A 16,048-nucleotide genomic window follows, 5' to 3' on the forward strand; every position below is an offset into this window, starting at 1 on the left:
TCTCTCAAGTTCTAGTGGAAGTGAACTTTGGGCTGTAAATGCTTCTAGCGAAGGCTCTCTTTCCCTAGAAGAGATCTCAGTGGGAAAATTTACTCTTCAGTGTATTTGTTTTCTGACGGGTATTTTTGGCACGAGCATTTATAAAGTGGTCCATGGTGGCTCAGACAGTAAAGCGTCTGTCTACAATGCGGGAGACCTGGGTTCCATCCCTGTGTCGGGAAGATCCGCTGGAGAAGGAAATGGCAATGCACTCCAGTACTATTGCCTGGAAAATCCCATGGACAGAGAAGTCTGGTAGGCTACAGTCCATGGGGTCGCAAAAACTCGGACATGACTGAGCGACTTCACTTTCCTTTCCTTTCCATGGTGGATCTCCATAATGGCACATAATGCATGCAAAATACTTGCCTGATCTGGCAGAGGTATTTTTATGTTTGGCAGCTACTTTTAGGATCCATAGGGAACACTGCTAGAACAATCAGTTTCTCTTTTGTATTAGTAAAATACACAAGTATTTTGATGCTAAATTCCAGATCTATTCTAATTTGGCCCCTCCTTCAGTGTAGTTGCAAAAAGTGGCCACTAATCAAATCCTTAGCTTTTAGTATTAAATTTACCAGGGGCTTCCCTGGTGATCAGATGGTCAAGAATCTGCCTGCAATGGAGGAGACCTGGGTTGGATCCCTGGGTTGGGAATGGACATGAGTCTGAGCAAACTCCTCAAGATAGGACAGAGGAGATAGGAAATGACAGAGGAGCCTGGCATGCTGCAGTTCATGGGGTCACAAAGAGTTGGACACCACTTAGCAACTGAACAACAAGTATTAAATTTATAAATTAATTTAGGAAGTCTAAAATTTTTTACAATATTGAGTTTCACATCCAGGAAAATTGTTTTTATTTACGACTTGCTTATTAAGCCTTGCATAAAGTTTTACTACTTTTTCAAAAATTTTTATTACTTTTTCAAAAATTTCTGGTGCACCAACTTTTTCATAGCTTCAACTTATTATGTTTATCATTTTGAATGGATTTTTAAATTAAAATTTCTATTTGGTGGTGGCAGTATATAGAAAAACTATTGATTTCTCTGTTTTTACCCTGTATGTAACTATTTGGGCAATCACTCTTATTAGTTCTAAAAGTTTTCAGTTGATTTTGTCTTCTAGCGAATTAATTGTATAATCTATAAATACTCAAAGTTTCTCTCTTTCTTCAGAATATTTATATTCTCTATTTCTTTTTTCGTTTCCAATTTCATTAGCTATGATCTCCAGAAAAATTATAAATAATAGAAGCTTATTGGGCCTACATCTTTCTCCTTATCAACTTTTTAAATTGCAGACAATATTAGAGCAAATTTTTTTAATTTAATAACGAAAGAAACAAAATCACCCTGAATCCCACACAAAAACAAACTTCAAAAATTACTTAAAAAACACAGACATAGAAAACAAACTTATGGTTACCAGAGGGGAAAGAGGGGAGGAGGGATAAATTAGGAGTTTAGGATTAAAATATACAAACTGCTGTGTATAAAATAGATTTAAAAAATAAACCAAGGTCCTACTGTATAGCACAAGGAACTATATTCAGTATCTTGTAATAGTGTATAAAGAAGAATATATAACTAAACCACTTTGCTGCACACCTAAAACTAACACAACATTGTAAATCAGCTATATTTCAATAAAAATTTTTTAATTACTAAAACAATTGTTTTTATGTGTACAGAAAGGGTAAGGAAGGCTATACAGGAAGTTGCTATGGGTAGTTCTTCCAGGGGAGTGGAATTCTGGAGCAGGAACAAGGGGAGACCCACTTTCTGCTCTGTGCACTTCTGGATAGCTTAGCTTTTTGAGAAGTACAATTTCTGCTTTTATAATTTTAAAATGCATCTTGGGAAATAGTCTTACGAGTATAATGTATGTAAGACTTGTCTTTGGATATCAAGATTTAGAGATGTGCACATGTTAACGTCTAAAATTTAAGTTTTGTTCACTGTTAAGTCTCAACTAAATTAGAAAAGATTAAACAGATGATAGAAAGATGGATAGAGATATTGATAGAGTTATAGGCAGACACCCAGTTGCCATTTGCCATTAGTAGAAAATCCAAAAAAAAAAAAAGGACAATCTTGTTTGTAGGACATATATTAAGCTAACCTTAAAAGTGCATTCCAGTATAAAGTAGGTGCAAATACTGTTTGCTTCCACTTATGTGAGATACCTAGAATAGTCAAATTCATAGTCAGATGCCAGGGTAGATGCCAGGGGCTTCGGCTGTAGAGGGGAGGGGGGATCAAGGGACGGGGAGGGAGGGAGGGGGGATGGGGAGCTAGTGTTTACTGGGGACAGAGTTTCGGTTTAGGAAGGTGAAACATTCGGGGACGGATGATGGTGAGAGTTGCCCAACAATGTGAATATACTTAGTGCCACTGAAGTGCACAGTTAAATATGGTTGAATCGTGCATTTTATATATTATGTGACTTTTACCACAATAAAAAATAAAATAGAAGATAGCATAGAAGAGAAATGAGTACAAAGGGAAAGCTCACAAATTACAACCGGGAAGAATTCTAGGGCAGGCATGGCAGCTACACGATGCCCCCTAGGATGTCTAGGAGAATGTGATTGAGGACATTATTTCATGGGCTGAAGGAATTATAATTGCTCTCAATGATTTCCCATCAAAAGCTTTCTTCCCAGACCCCACGGGGGATGCACGGGAGGGCATCTGTGTTACTCGCGCCAGTATGTAGGGTGGCAATGGCAGTCGGAACTTGCCCTGTCTTACTCCCGGCTGCACGGTGGAACAGGACTCGACGCATACTCTCCGTTGTTCTCCTCCAGGATTTCCAATGAGCACTCCCCCAAACTCCAGATCCGGAGTCACAGTTACCTGAGGGCGGTCAGTGAGGTCTCCATCAACCGAAGCCTCGACAGCCTTGACCCTGCGGGGCTGCTTACGTCCCCGAAGTTCCGCTCCAGGAACGAGAGCTACATGCGCGCCATGAGCACCATCAGCCAGGTGAGCCCCGCGGCCATGGGCACTGAACTGCACGGGGGAGCTGGGGAAACCCAGGGGGTGTGACGCGAGGAGGCTGACATCCCCCGAGTGATGCTGGTGGGTCAGGCAGGGGCCCAGTCTAAATGCTGCCTGTGACTGGCCACAGCCGGCGCTGGGGACCAACAGTCCTACCAGCAGCAGAGGGGTCCTTGGGCAGCTGGGGTAAAGCACATGGGGGGAGTCCTTGAGGAAACTCTCTAGCAGTCAGCCTGCACCGGCACATTTATCATTAAGGAGCTGATGGATGAGGCTTCAGTTGCAAAGACATTTGAAGGATGGAAGGACAGGGTGGACGTCATTGGCAAAACCTAGGCAGTGTCTAATCCTAAAAGTATTAAGCAAGTCATCAAACAGGAACAAAGGTTGGGAAATGAGATGTGATCTGTTTATTCCAGCTGGGTCCTAGGTGAATATTGTGTCTTGGTTGTAAGACAAGTCTACTTCTAAGAATTGGTACCCAGAATTAGGGATGAAGACTCAGTAAAGTTGACTTAATACTGCATCTGAAATACTCAGCTAAAGCTTCTCAGTGCCTCCAGAGAATATGGGAGGGCTGCCTCAACCCAAGGGAGGGTTAAACCTCGGACTCCTGGAGGGTGGACACTGCAGCTTTCAGGGGCCACCAGAGGAGCAGGAGGCGCCTCTTCTGGAGGACAAAAAAAGGGTGTTTTGGGGGTTTTTTTGGAAATAATGTTTAGGAGTTCTAAATTTAATTTTTATCACAGTTTTTTTAAAATAAGCACCATACTTGGGACTTCCTTGGCGGTCCAGGGTTAAGAATCCACCTGCCAATGCAGGGGACACGGGTTCAATCCCTGATTGAAGAGCAATTAAGCCCATGCGCCCAGACTACTGAGCCCAAGAGCCACAACTACTGAAACTCAAGTACCTAGAGTCTGTGCTCCACAAGAGAAGCCACCACAATGAGAAGCCCAAGCACTGCAACTAAAGAGTAGCCCCCACTTGCTGAAATCCGTGAACAGCAACAAAGACCCAGGGCAGACAAAAATTAATTAATTATTTTAAAAAGCACTATACTATTAACTCAGCTAATATTATTGAGCAAAACACTGGGCTAGATTCTGCAAGTTGTTCAATGGTGAATAATGCCTCATTCCTGCTCCCCCAAAGTTTATAGTTTAATGGAGATTATACCAAAAAATAAATAACAAATGTTATTTACTTGAATACCAGAAAAACACTGAGATAGGCAGGACAAGAATTGGCCTTAAGAGCCAACTTTACTGGGTCAGGCACTGTGCCAACTGCTTTATATGTTCATAATATTAATCCTTATAAACACCCTGTAAGATATGTAAGTAACCAAAAGTTAAATGGGACTTTGTGGTCATGAAATTGTCAACAAGATACCCAAGAGAAGAAAAAAAAAAAAAGTGTTCAGTGCCCAGGATTCTAAAGAGAGTGCTTCTAGGCATGGGGTCTAGGAATGTACATTTTAACAGATATTCCAGGTGATTCTAATAAATAATGTATTAATAAAGAAGTATTTATTAAAGTAGTAATAATGTATTAATAAAGAAGTATTTATTAAAGTAGTATATATCTGAACTTTGAAAAATGCTGGCCTAAAGCAGTTACCGCTAGCACCACATTGGAAGCCCCAAAGCATATGCAAGCAATAGTGTGTGGTTGGAGTTCAGAATACTTGTAGCCGCAGCAGTGGGCAATCTGTTCTGAATTTTGTCTTAGAGGCATCTTTCGTGCACAGCCTTCCATGCAGGGCCAGGGGACTGGACTCATTAGGAGGGAGACTGACTGAAGATTAATTAAAACTTCAGCTTTTATGCAGGCAAAACAGACAATCAGAACTTTGATGAAGGATAGTTAATCCAGCCCCCCCCAAAAAAAAAATTTAATTGTAGGAAAATTAGAGAGAATGAGAAAGAGCCTGAAGAGGCAGAGAGGCTAGTTTGAAAGACTTTGTGATCACCAAGGTGAGAATTAATATTACCGGTGGTGGTGATGGTCGGTGCTGTTGATAGCAGCAGCAGTGTTGATGGAGATGGTGCTGGTAATGGTGCTGAGGAGTGTGATGAGGGTGGTGGTAACGATGGTGGTAGCGGTGAAGATGCTAAGGCGGCGGTGTTGAATGGTAGGCTAAGCCCTGAAGCGTCTCTGATCTATCAGAGTAAGACCTTGAAATAGGATCACGCCTCTCATTTTGTCCCCACCATCAAAATAGAGCTTCCTGCTAAAATGTATCCTTGAAAAGCAAAGGCAGCAAGGCTCCAATATCAGGGTAGGGTGGAAGTCAGGAAAAGTTGGCATATTGGATTCCAATGTTTGCCCGCTGTACATTTCCTTAAAGAAATCTCCAAGAGTACACATATCTATTTGTGCCAGCTACCGCTGTCCAGTGAGGCTCACTATCCCAACTCTTAGGTAAATATTTGGTGTCTCGTTTGGTGAAACTTGAACTTTGCTTTGTTCTTACTTTTTTTCAATATAAACAATATAATTTTTAAAACTTCTTTAAACTGATCTTTATTCTGGACAGGCTCGTGGTCACATAGCCTTCCAGAATTGTAAAAGAGTCTATAACTCTCCGGTGTCACACCTGAAGAATACATCCATGGGATTAGAATATTTTGCTGGAAATGTTTATACACACCCACTGCTGTCATAACTTCACATGGTTAAAGCAGGAGAGCTTCCTCATCAGGACGCACACTCATGCAGCTGCCTGCTTTTAGTCCCTGCGCCACAGATCTGACCTTCCTTGAGACAGTGTCACTTTCTGGTGACAACTTAGTACAATGTCGACAAATCACTGAAGAAGCACGTCTGGGCCCTGATCCAGGGTGGTGGGGGTCAAGTCTGCAATTCAGTGGTGTGATCATTTCGCCTGAAGTAAAATACAGGAAGCAGAGCCACCCTAAATGGATTCCTAATGACACACCATTTTTCTAGTATCATATTCATTTTTCAAGGAACAGAGTATCAGGAAGGATGATTTCAAATTTTCTGTCACCGTCCCAGCATTGTCATTATTCAAAGGGAATGATTTCTTCTTCTAAGTAATCCCACTACATATATTCTAGGCTTTTCAACAAGTAGTTGGTGGTTGTGATGCTGGAGATCTCTCTCTCCTAGATCTTCATAGCAGCTCTAATAGTATAGAATTTAAGTGCATTATATCCTATTCCTTCTTAACACCTGATATATTATTCATCAAAGGCTCCTAGAAAGATCAAAGTAAAATGCTGTAAGAAATTGGTATAGAATAACTAAATTGTTTCTGCCATTCATACCTTATAGAAATAAAATATCCCTTAAAACAGATTGTGCTTGGATTATGAGGAGAAACAAACATCTTTTTATATGTTTATTCCCTTTCTACTTTTTTTTTCCTATATACACATCTAAAAAATAGGGGCTTTTAAAGTAAGACTTGAGAAGAATTTGAGAACGACACATGTTAAAAAATATTTGGCATAATAACTCTCATTTCCAAATTAGCCCAATTTACTTCTCAATTTATTTCAAATCCAAATCAAACATCTTCACCTAGAATGATAAACTAGACGCCCACAGATATATTTTGTCCAGTGATGTTTGGGTTTGTACACCATTTTAAAAATGTAAATGTGATAGGGCAGTTATTGTACTTGATGGTAATACCAGCAGGTTAGTGGTGACTTTTGACCTAAACTATCCCTTCATTGTATTTGTACCAGAAATGTAAACTGAGATGAATTAAGCATTTTTGAGCACACAGCTAGCCAGTGACAGAACCTAGAACACCTAGGTGTCCTGACTCCTAACTCTTAAGTTTCTTCAATATCTGCTGGAATTGGGGTATTAGTGGCAATAATATTGCCAATAATAGTAGTAGTAATGATGGAAATGAGAAGAATGGAATAGTTACTATATATAACTTACCTGACATATGCTATAAGCTTTGCATATTATCTCATTAATTTCATATCAACTGTAAGAAAGATTGGCTTCCCATAGCTCAGTGGTAAAGAATGTGCCTGCCAACGCAGGAGACGTGGGTTCGATCCATGGATCTAGAAGATCCCCTGGAGAAGGAAATGGCAACCTACTCCAGTATTCTTGCCTGGAGAATCCCATGGACAGAGGAGCCTGGCAGGCTACAGACATGCACACATGCATAAGAAAGATCATTTTTTAATTTATGAACCTCAGAGAATATAAAATAATATCTAGTATTATGGAATGCCTACTATGTACCTAGTAATGTTCACTTGTATATTTTATTTTTCTCCTTAAAAGCATCCCTGTGAGGTAGGTATTATTATACCCATTTTACAGATGAGAAAAGTGAGGCTCAGAGAATTGAATTGCCATGATATAGTAGAAGCAGCATTGTTGTTGTTCAATTGCTAAGTCGTGTCCAGTTCTTTGCGACCCCATAAACTGCAGCATGCCAAGCTTCCCTGTCCTTCACTATCTCCTGGAATTTGCTCAGACTTATGTCCATTGAGTCAGTAATACCATCCAACCACCTCATCCTCTGTGGTTCCCTTCTCCTCCTGCCTTCAATCATTCCCAGCATCAGGTTCTTTTCCAGTGAGTCAGCTCTTTGCATCAGGTGGCCAAAGGATTGGAGCTTCAGCTTCAGCACCAGTCCTTCCAATGAATATTCAGGGTTGATTTCCTTTAGAATTGACTGGTTTGATCTCCTTGCTGTCCAACAGACTCTCAAGAGTCTTATCAAACACCACAGTTTGAAAGCATCAATTCTTCAGCACTCAGCCTTCTCTATAGTCCCACTCATGGCATTAAACCAGATAAAAAAATAAATTCAAATGAATTTAAAATCTGAGCAGTGAAACAAAAGAAAGGCAATTACTAATGAAATGATGGTCCCAGAAATGGTCCCAGAACTGAAAGATATGAATCTGCAGGTTGGGAGGGCCCACCTAGTACCTAGTATAATGAATGGACAAAGATCCCTACAGGGAATGAATGCCATGGTGAAACATTAGATCACTCAGGACCAAAAAAAAAAAACAAAAAAAATCCTAAAAAGCTTCCAGAAGGGATGGGGCAAACCAGCACACACAGAAAGGCTCAGAGGTGAGAAAAACATCTGTTTTCTCAGTCTCTAGCACACACGGAGGCTAAGAGACAAGGAGAGAAGCCGAGAAATACCTGAAAGGAGGAGGGATGCTGCTAAAACTCTAAATGCAAGCATGCTCTCTCTTAACGGTGGAGACGGTATAGACATTGCCAACAATGTGAAGGGGGCTGCCTTCCCAAGAAAGCACTAGAAGATGTGCTCCACTGAAAAGAGGGAATAAAACAGGGAAAGGGGAACTGGGGTACCACGACCAGTTGGATAATGAAAGGCACCCCCAGAATGATGGGAAAGGGAGATCCCAGCACAGCAGTGGGCTTAGCAGCCATAGATTGTAGTAGGAGGCACCCAGACAGATGTTTCAAGGGCAGGAAGGAAACCAAGAGGTTATCAGAGGTCTCTGAACATATCAGGAGATTCATATAAGCGTGTGTCTGGCAATATGGATGCAAATACCATTAAGATTCACCTGGAAGAATTGAAAATGGTTCTTCTGGGGAGGAAGAATTGGGGCTGGGTTGGGGGCTTGCTCTTTGTTTTTATAAGCCATCTACAGCTACTTGACCTATATGTGTGTCTAGGCTAGATAAAGAATCACCTTTTTGTATGAAAAAACGTAGTGACAAACATGAAATATATAGTCATTTGTAAAACTAGGACTAACGAGAGCTACAGTGGGAAATAACACGTACGTGATGTGCTCTGATAATGTCAATCTAGTACAACAATTTTTTCTTTTGCCTTTAAATTTTTTAATACAAAAATACTCATACACAATCTTGCACACACAACTTCCAACCTTAAATGCTATTTCCCCCCAACCAGCAATTCTCAAATCTACATTTCAGTATACTCCCCTAGAAGCGAAGTTCAAGTTTTTAAGGTTGTCGGAACTGGCAGTAGCACCTGGTACCGCAAAGGTGGAGCCTGGCCTCATTCCATAGCACAACTATTTTTAAATGAGGAACGAACAGAGAGAGCACATGCAGAAGGAAGGAATTGTGAACTGTTTTTAATGGTGGTATGCGCAGCAGTGGTATTAGTTTGCTATTCTGCGGCTGTTGTGTATATACTGTGGAAGAAACCAAATGAATCATTGTAGAATATCCCAAGTCTATCATCTTCTGTGTCCTTGAAAACCAAGATTTTTAGTATGAAATAAAGATATACATATAAATATAATATGGGGCTTCCCAAGTGGTGCTATTGGTAAAGAATCCAACTGCCAGTGCAGGAGATGTAAGAGACACAGTTTGATCCCCTGGAGAAGACAGTGACAGCCCACTCCAGTGTTCTTGCCTGGGAAATCCAAAGGACAGAGAAGCCTGGCGGCCTACAGTCTGTTGGGTGGCAAGAGAGTTGCACACAACTAAGCGATTAAACAACCTGGTCTGGCTTTTTTTTTTTAATGTGGTGTTCAAATCCAGGGTAAGTTATATACAGAGGAATATAAGTTAATAAACACCGATTCCTCAAAAGGGGGAACAATTTATTTGGAAGATTTTAAAAACAATTTGTGGACCATATCAGCTTTTTATTGAGAAGAGTAAACCTTTTTTAGATAGCAAGGAGATCCAACCAGTCCATTCTGAAGGAGATCAGCCCTGGGATTTCTTTGGAGGGAATGATGCTGAAGCTGAAATTCCAGTACTTTGGCCACCTCATGTGAAGAGTTGACTCATTGGAAAAGAGTCTGATGCTGGGAGGGATTGGGGGCAGGAGGAGAAGGGGACACCAGAGGATGAGATGGCTGGATGGCATCACTGACTCGATGAACGTGAGTCTGGGTGAACTCCGGGAGTTGGTGATGGACAGGGATGCCTGGCGTGCTGCGATTCATGGGGTTGCAAAGAGTAGGACACGACTGAGCGACTGAACTGAACTGAACTGACTGATACAGTTTGAAAATCTCAATAATAGTGTCTTTCAAAACTGACATATCTGGATTGACCTATTTTTGTGCAGAATATATATATCTTGCCAGAAAATATAGGGCATGTTTCTAGACTTTGCACTAAATATCACTCCAGTCGACACAAATTATTTGACGAACTAATCACTTCCAAAGGCACAATAAAAATACTAGCTTCTAAAACGTCTGTGCCAAAAATTGCCCCATTGAAGTACATGAACTCTGACCGTGGGCTGTAACATTGGCCCCTAGGTTTGCATTTATATCTGCTGGAGAAGGGATAAAAGAAAATTAACACCTCAGCATGAGCTGGAGGAATGATTTCCCAACACCATGCTGCCTTGCATTCTAAAAACAAAGTTCTCTTTCTTTAGAATTTGACTATAAGCTAGATACCACCCCATTAGTCTGCAAGGATACTGTTGTTCAACGGCTCAGTTGTGTCTGTTTGTGACCCCATGGACTGCAGCACGCCAGGCTTCCCTGGCCATCACCAACTCCCGGAGCTTACTCAAACTCATGTCCATGGAGTCAGTGATGCCATCCAACCATCTCATCCTCTGTCGTCCCCTTCTACTCCTGCCCTCAGTCTTTCCCAGCATCAGAGTCTTCCAATGAGTCAGCTCTTCGCATCAGATGGCCAAGTATGGAAGCTTCATCAGTCCTTCCAGTGAATATTCAGGGTTAATTTCCTTTAGAGTTGACTGGTTTGATCTTTTTGCTGAGGAGCTAAAAATACGTTCGAATTTAATGCTATCTGATGGGGCGTTCCTCTCGGGGTTGCGGTTTGGAGATGCTCAGAGGGCGAGTTGGCTTCTCCCCGGGAAGAGCGGTTGCTAACGTCCCATCTGGCCCCGCAGGTGAGCGAGATGGAGGTGAACGGGCAGTTCGAGTCGGTGTGCGAGTCGGTATTCAGCGAGCTGGAGTCGCAGGCGGTGGAAGCCCTGGACCTGCCGATGCCTGGCTGCTTCCGCATGCGGAGCCACAGCTACGTACGAGCCATCGAGAAAGGCTGTTCGCAGGACGACGAGTGCGTGTCGCTGCGGTCCTCCTCCCCGCCGCGCACCACCACCACCGTGAGGACCATCCAAAGCAGCACGGGTGAGTGTGCAGAGCCAGCCCCGCGCACCACCCCCGCCGCCCGGGCGGCGCCTCAACTGTCCCCAGACACTGCACGTGGTCCTCTCGCGGGTGTCACACAGTCTCCGGTCACCAGACCCCACCCACTCCCCGCGAGGCATCCCAGCCTCCGGCCACAGTCACGCACCCCCTTCTAACTCCATCTGCGTCTCCGGAATCACCAGAGGAAACTGCAACTCGGGGACTAAGGGAGACAGCACAGGGGGGAGATGTTCCCAAGGTGCCCACACAGCATCCTAGGGCCAGTACTCTCATCCCACCCAACTCCTGCGCTCCATCAGCAGACCCTCCCGTTCAGGGCTATGACCCTCTCCACGAATCAGACACCCTGATTGTTGAGCATCGCAGAACTGGAAAGCTTTTAAAATCCCAAGATATACACAAAATGACTCTCCCGAAAGACCTGAACTATCATTGTGAGACAGTAAGAAATGGATGATGCAGTAACACTGATTGCACAACTTATGTTTTCTTTTATTATACCCAAAGGCAGATTTATTTCATTTTATTTTAGACCTCCTGACTATCTATACGCACCCAGCACCTCCTTTGCACTCTAAACTGAGTTTGGATTTATGCCACTACACTGTCTTTTGATCAGATTTTCATCAGAGAGGCACAGAAGAGATTAGCTGGTTTCCATGACACTGGACCTATATAGGAATATAGCCATGGATTGTGTGTGACAGTGTATGTATTGTTTTGGAGGGTTTCAGGGTGCTTTTTTAAAAAATAACATTTGGGTCCAAGAAGAAAATCCTCTCCATTGTAACTAGTCTTAACTTTGGTAGAATTTAGCATTACTCCAATAAAGACTAGTTCGATAAAAAAGATCATCACATCGAGTCAAGATAAATGATGAATTAATTAGAAGGAAAAATCTATGCTAAACTATTCAGTTTTCATTCTAGGTGCTTCAAATGTCAGCAATTATCATTCAGCTTAGAACTTTCGCTGGCTTGGGAACTAATAGGTTCTCATCTTACTTGCAAGAAAGCCATTAAAGGTTAAACAACAGGTCTTCCTTCTGGACCAAGGCAAATTAAGATCTCAGGATTAGGGAAGAGATGCTTCTAGACCGTGGCTCAGCTGACCCACTGTATCCCAGCACCTCTGGCCCTGGGTGGCCGATTCCCACCAGAGACAGAAGGTGTGCGTTTTTGCTCACTAGGAGATTCTGCACAAACAGCCACAGACGAGGTTAATAAGTTAAATAAAGTTGGTTCAGGAAATGAACACATTTTTAAATTCATTCACGGGCATATTTGTGCGTGTTTACATCTGTGCAATAAGTGTAGCTTGAAGGTGTGGCTGTGTCTCTAGTTTCGTCTTTGGTGTTTCCCTGTTTCCCCGCCCCGTCCCCACCCACCTCCCCCCAGCCCTGTCTGATCTGTTCTCTGTACAGCAGATTCATCACTCACCAGCTACTCTCCTGTGCTGCAATTGCTCCTTAAATATGCAAAATTCAGATCCTTGCCCAGAAGGGCCGAGAGAAGGAAAAGGGAACACCCCGCCCCAAATACCCTATTCTGACCTTTCTAAGACCCTTCCCAGGTATGCTGAGGGTTTCCAGAGTTCAGATAATAAAGTCACCAGGTAAAATCCAAGTTGCCAGTTACATGTGAATTTCAGATCAATAGTGAATCATTTTGTAGTGTCAGTATATCCCAAATCTTTCATGGGACCTACTTACACACAGAATTATCTGTGACATCTGTAGTGTTTGCTAAATCTGACAAGCCTATCGGAGAAGGAGGTGAAGGGGGCCTGGGGTGGGGGTGTCTTGTGTTGTTCAATTTAGAATTGGAGAGGCTTTAGCCAGAGGCCCTGTGTGGGAGAACAGCCAAAAACAGGGAGCAGTCAACGAAAACCCCACAGAGCTGACAACATCCGCTCCACCTTGGGCTCTAGGAGCCTTGTCCTAAGTCCTGGGCCCCGTCAGGGTGGCGAGACTCCAGGCTTGGCTGCAGCTGCAGGGGGTTAGGGGCAGGAAGATGGAACTTGTCATGGGGAATGGTGAAGCACAAAATACCAGATTTGTGTACAGGACAGCTGGTGACGTCACCCTTCGTCATCCAAGTCAACATTATATCGTCCTTACAGTCATAGAAAAACAAGCAAACAGTTTAAGAACTAAATGTTATTATAGATTCTAAGTAAAGCCTTTAGAATTCTAATATCACTTTTCAAAGTTTATCTATACCATGGATTTGTTCTTTAAAAAAAAGTCATTTTAGGATATAATAAGGTTCTGTGCGCTTAATTCTACTTCTGTCATACTTCCTGTATCTCCTTCTTAGCCCTCTTCTCTCTCTCTCTCACACACACACACATATACACAGAGTTTTCCTTCTCTCTGTCATGATGATGTCAGTGCTATTATTAATATGTTTTCTTCTACTGGTTTCCTTCCATAGAAAATCTGCCTTCTCATAGGACCTACTAGTTTTTGAAAGCACGCACTCATCTGTGTTAATCAGGAAATGACTTTGCTCTAATTTTAACCATTTCCCTTGTGCACATAGGTCAGGTTTACATCTGTGTTCAGTAGGATGTGACATAGATTTCGCCTTTGCTCATTATTCTTGGACATTTACAATAGATTTTAAATGTCCTAAACTTCCCTTTGTCTGAAAAACAATTCATTTTTGTCAACTGCAGTTAATAGCTATTAACTTCCCCCCACAACAATCCACATTCTGTCTTTGATTTTTGTCAGCCCATTTTAAATGGTTCAGATGTTTAGCAAACTAGACTATTAAGCTTTTCTCCTCCAATGTTGTCCATTCCTCATATGAGCAAAAAGAAACCACCTAGAAAGGTCCACAGAAATGTCTGCTGCCATGTGGGAGAGTCAGGAAGATGGGCTCGGCTCCAAGGGGCCCTAAGGAGCCCCTGGTGATATGACCAGGGATTAATGGAGACTCAGAGCCAACTAGGAACTGAGTTGGGGAGTGATGTATAGTTATGCTTCTTTTGGTTAATTGACATTTTGGTTTATCTAACTATGATACAGTCCTATATTATCTCCCTTTATTATCTGCTTCAAGCACTCAGATATCTCTCCACCTAATAGATTCAAGTAAGTTCCTATATAATCATTGCACCATTGGACTATTTGGTGAGGATTAGAGGTACTGTTCCTTGGTAGCTTAGATGATAAAGAATCTGCCCAAAATGCGGGAGACCTGGGTTCGATCCCTGGGTCAGGAAGATCCTCTGGAGAAGGGAATGGCTACCCACGCCAGAATTCTTGCCTGGAGAATCCTATGGACAGTGGAGCACAGTGGGCTATAGTCCATGGGGTCGAAAAGAATCAGACATGCCTGAGCAACTAACACTAGGAAAGTAAAATTTTTAAGTGATCAGTTAGCCTCATGACTGTGGGAAAACAAGCACCATTACCTCAGTCGTCTGAGTACTTTAGGTAAAAGTAGAACTTGGTGCTAGAAATAGACCCAAACCTCCACTTCGGAGAACTGGATTCAGCTGGCCTTCTGTGAAATATACAAATGCAATTGGATGTGTTTAAGGATGAGATTTCTTTTTACTTCCTATGCTAAGCGTTCAAGATCTATCGAAAGCATTGCCACATTGCAGCTAGACAGACTTCAATCTGGTGACACAAGAGTCTGGATAAGCATGAACAGTGCATCATCATCGATGGACATGCTCATGCAGATACACACACACACACGTGGTCAGAAAGGACACAAAATATGTCCTTTGCAGTGGTGACGCAGCACACAGAAGCCGGAGGGTCAGTGGGTGTAGACAGAGGATAATAATAATAAAAGCAGTGTTTATTTAAAACATCTCCCTTTAAATAAACACTTACTGCTTTTTATTATTTTTAAAGCCAATATAATATTTGAGTTAAAATAATACTCTTTCACAAAAATAGGCAAGCTATCATGATACATGATTCTCTGGTCTTTTAAGATATTTCCTTTGGTACATTACAAGAGTTTCAAGAAAGACTTATGTAACAATAATGTGACTTTATGAAGAGTAAGCATGTGCCACACTGTTGCTCCTGATATTTGGCTGGTGTGCTATATTCTTTTCATTAGGGGAAGCTCTTAAAAATGAATGGGGTTGAACTGGTCTCCTGTCCTTCATGGCGCCCCCAGGAAGGGCAGCAAGGGTCCAGGACAGAGCATCCTCCTGGGCAAACAGCCAGGGTCCTCAAGCAGGGAGTTCAACACAGCTTGCCCTTGTGAGTGTGGCTTGGGGCCACAGTGATCACAACACATATTTCCAGTTTGATTTTTCCAACAAGAGCAGTCACATTCTCCTTTAAACAGAGACATGCTTTTCCATAATCTTAACCTCACACACTCTCCCAGCTCCATATACAGAAGCAGTTACCCTGTAGAGCACCTGAGGTCAGGGCTAACTTCTGGGAGTTCTCACAGGTTTGGGTCATCACACCTGGTCAGCCATCCCGTACAGAAAACCACACTGAACCTACCTTCCCTCATCCTACCCTCCGTACAGCCTGCTCCCCAGACACCCACCCCCAACAACAAACCCTAAACACACAAGATCTTGAGCAAAATGACATTAAGGTAGTAATTTATATTTATAATACACATGGTAGGCACTCAATAATGGAGAAAGAAAAATAAGAGAAGATGCAGAAAAATACTTGTTTTACTCTGGTATCATTGACATATTACATTGTGTAAGTTTAAGAAACTGTGATTTAAAAACTCACAGCAAACAAAAGTCCAGAACCAGATGGCTTCACAGGAGAGTTCTATCAAACGTTTCAGTTCAGTTCAGTTCAGTCGCTCAGTCGTGTCCGACTCTTTGGGACCCCATGAATTGCAGCACACCAGGCCTCCCTGTCCAT

The 16,048-nt window shown here is 42.4% G+C and overlaps 1 protein-coding gene across 2 annotated transcripts in view; it reads left to right on the forward strand.

Moving 5' to 3' along the window:
• The window catches only part of DLGAP1 (discs, large (Drosophila) homolog-associated protein 1), a 294,987-nt gene that overhangs the window by 141,763 nt on the left and 137,176 nt on the right, over positions 1–16,048 (forward strand). For both annotated transcript variants that reach the window (XM_010832710.1, XM_010832711.1), the window contains exons 3-4: positions 2,854–3,031; positions 10,911–11,151. In XM_010832710.1, coding sequence (XP_010831012.1) covers positions 2,854–3,031; positions 10,911–11,151 — 419 coding nt within the window. The remainder of the gene's footprint in view (positions 1–2,853; positions 3,032–10,910; positions 11,152–16,048) is intronic.

Source organism: Bison bison, unplaced genomic scaffold (assembly GCF_000754665.1).
Source record: "Bison bison bison isolate TAMUID 2011002044 unplaced genomic scaffold, Bison_UMD1.0 scf7180017862158, whole genome shotgun sequence".
Taxonomy (NCBI): Eukaryota; Metazoa; Chordata; class Mammalia; order Artiodactyla; family Bovidae; genus Bison; species Bison bison.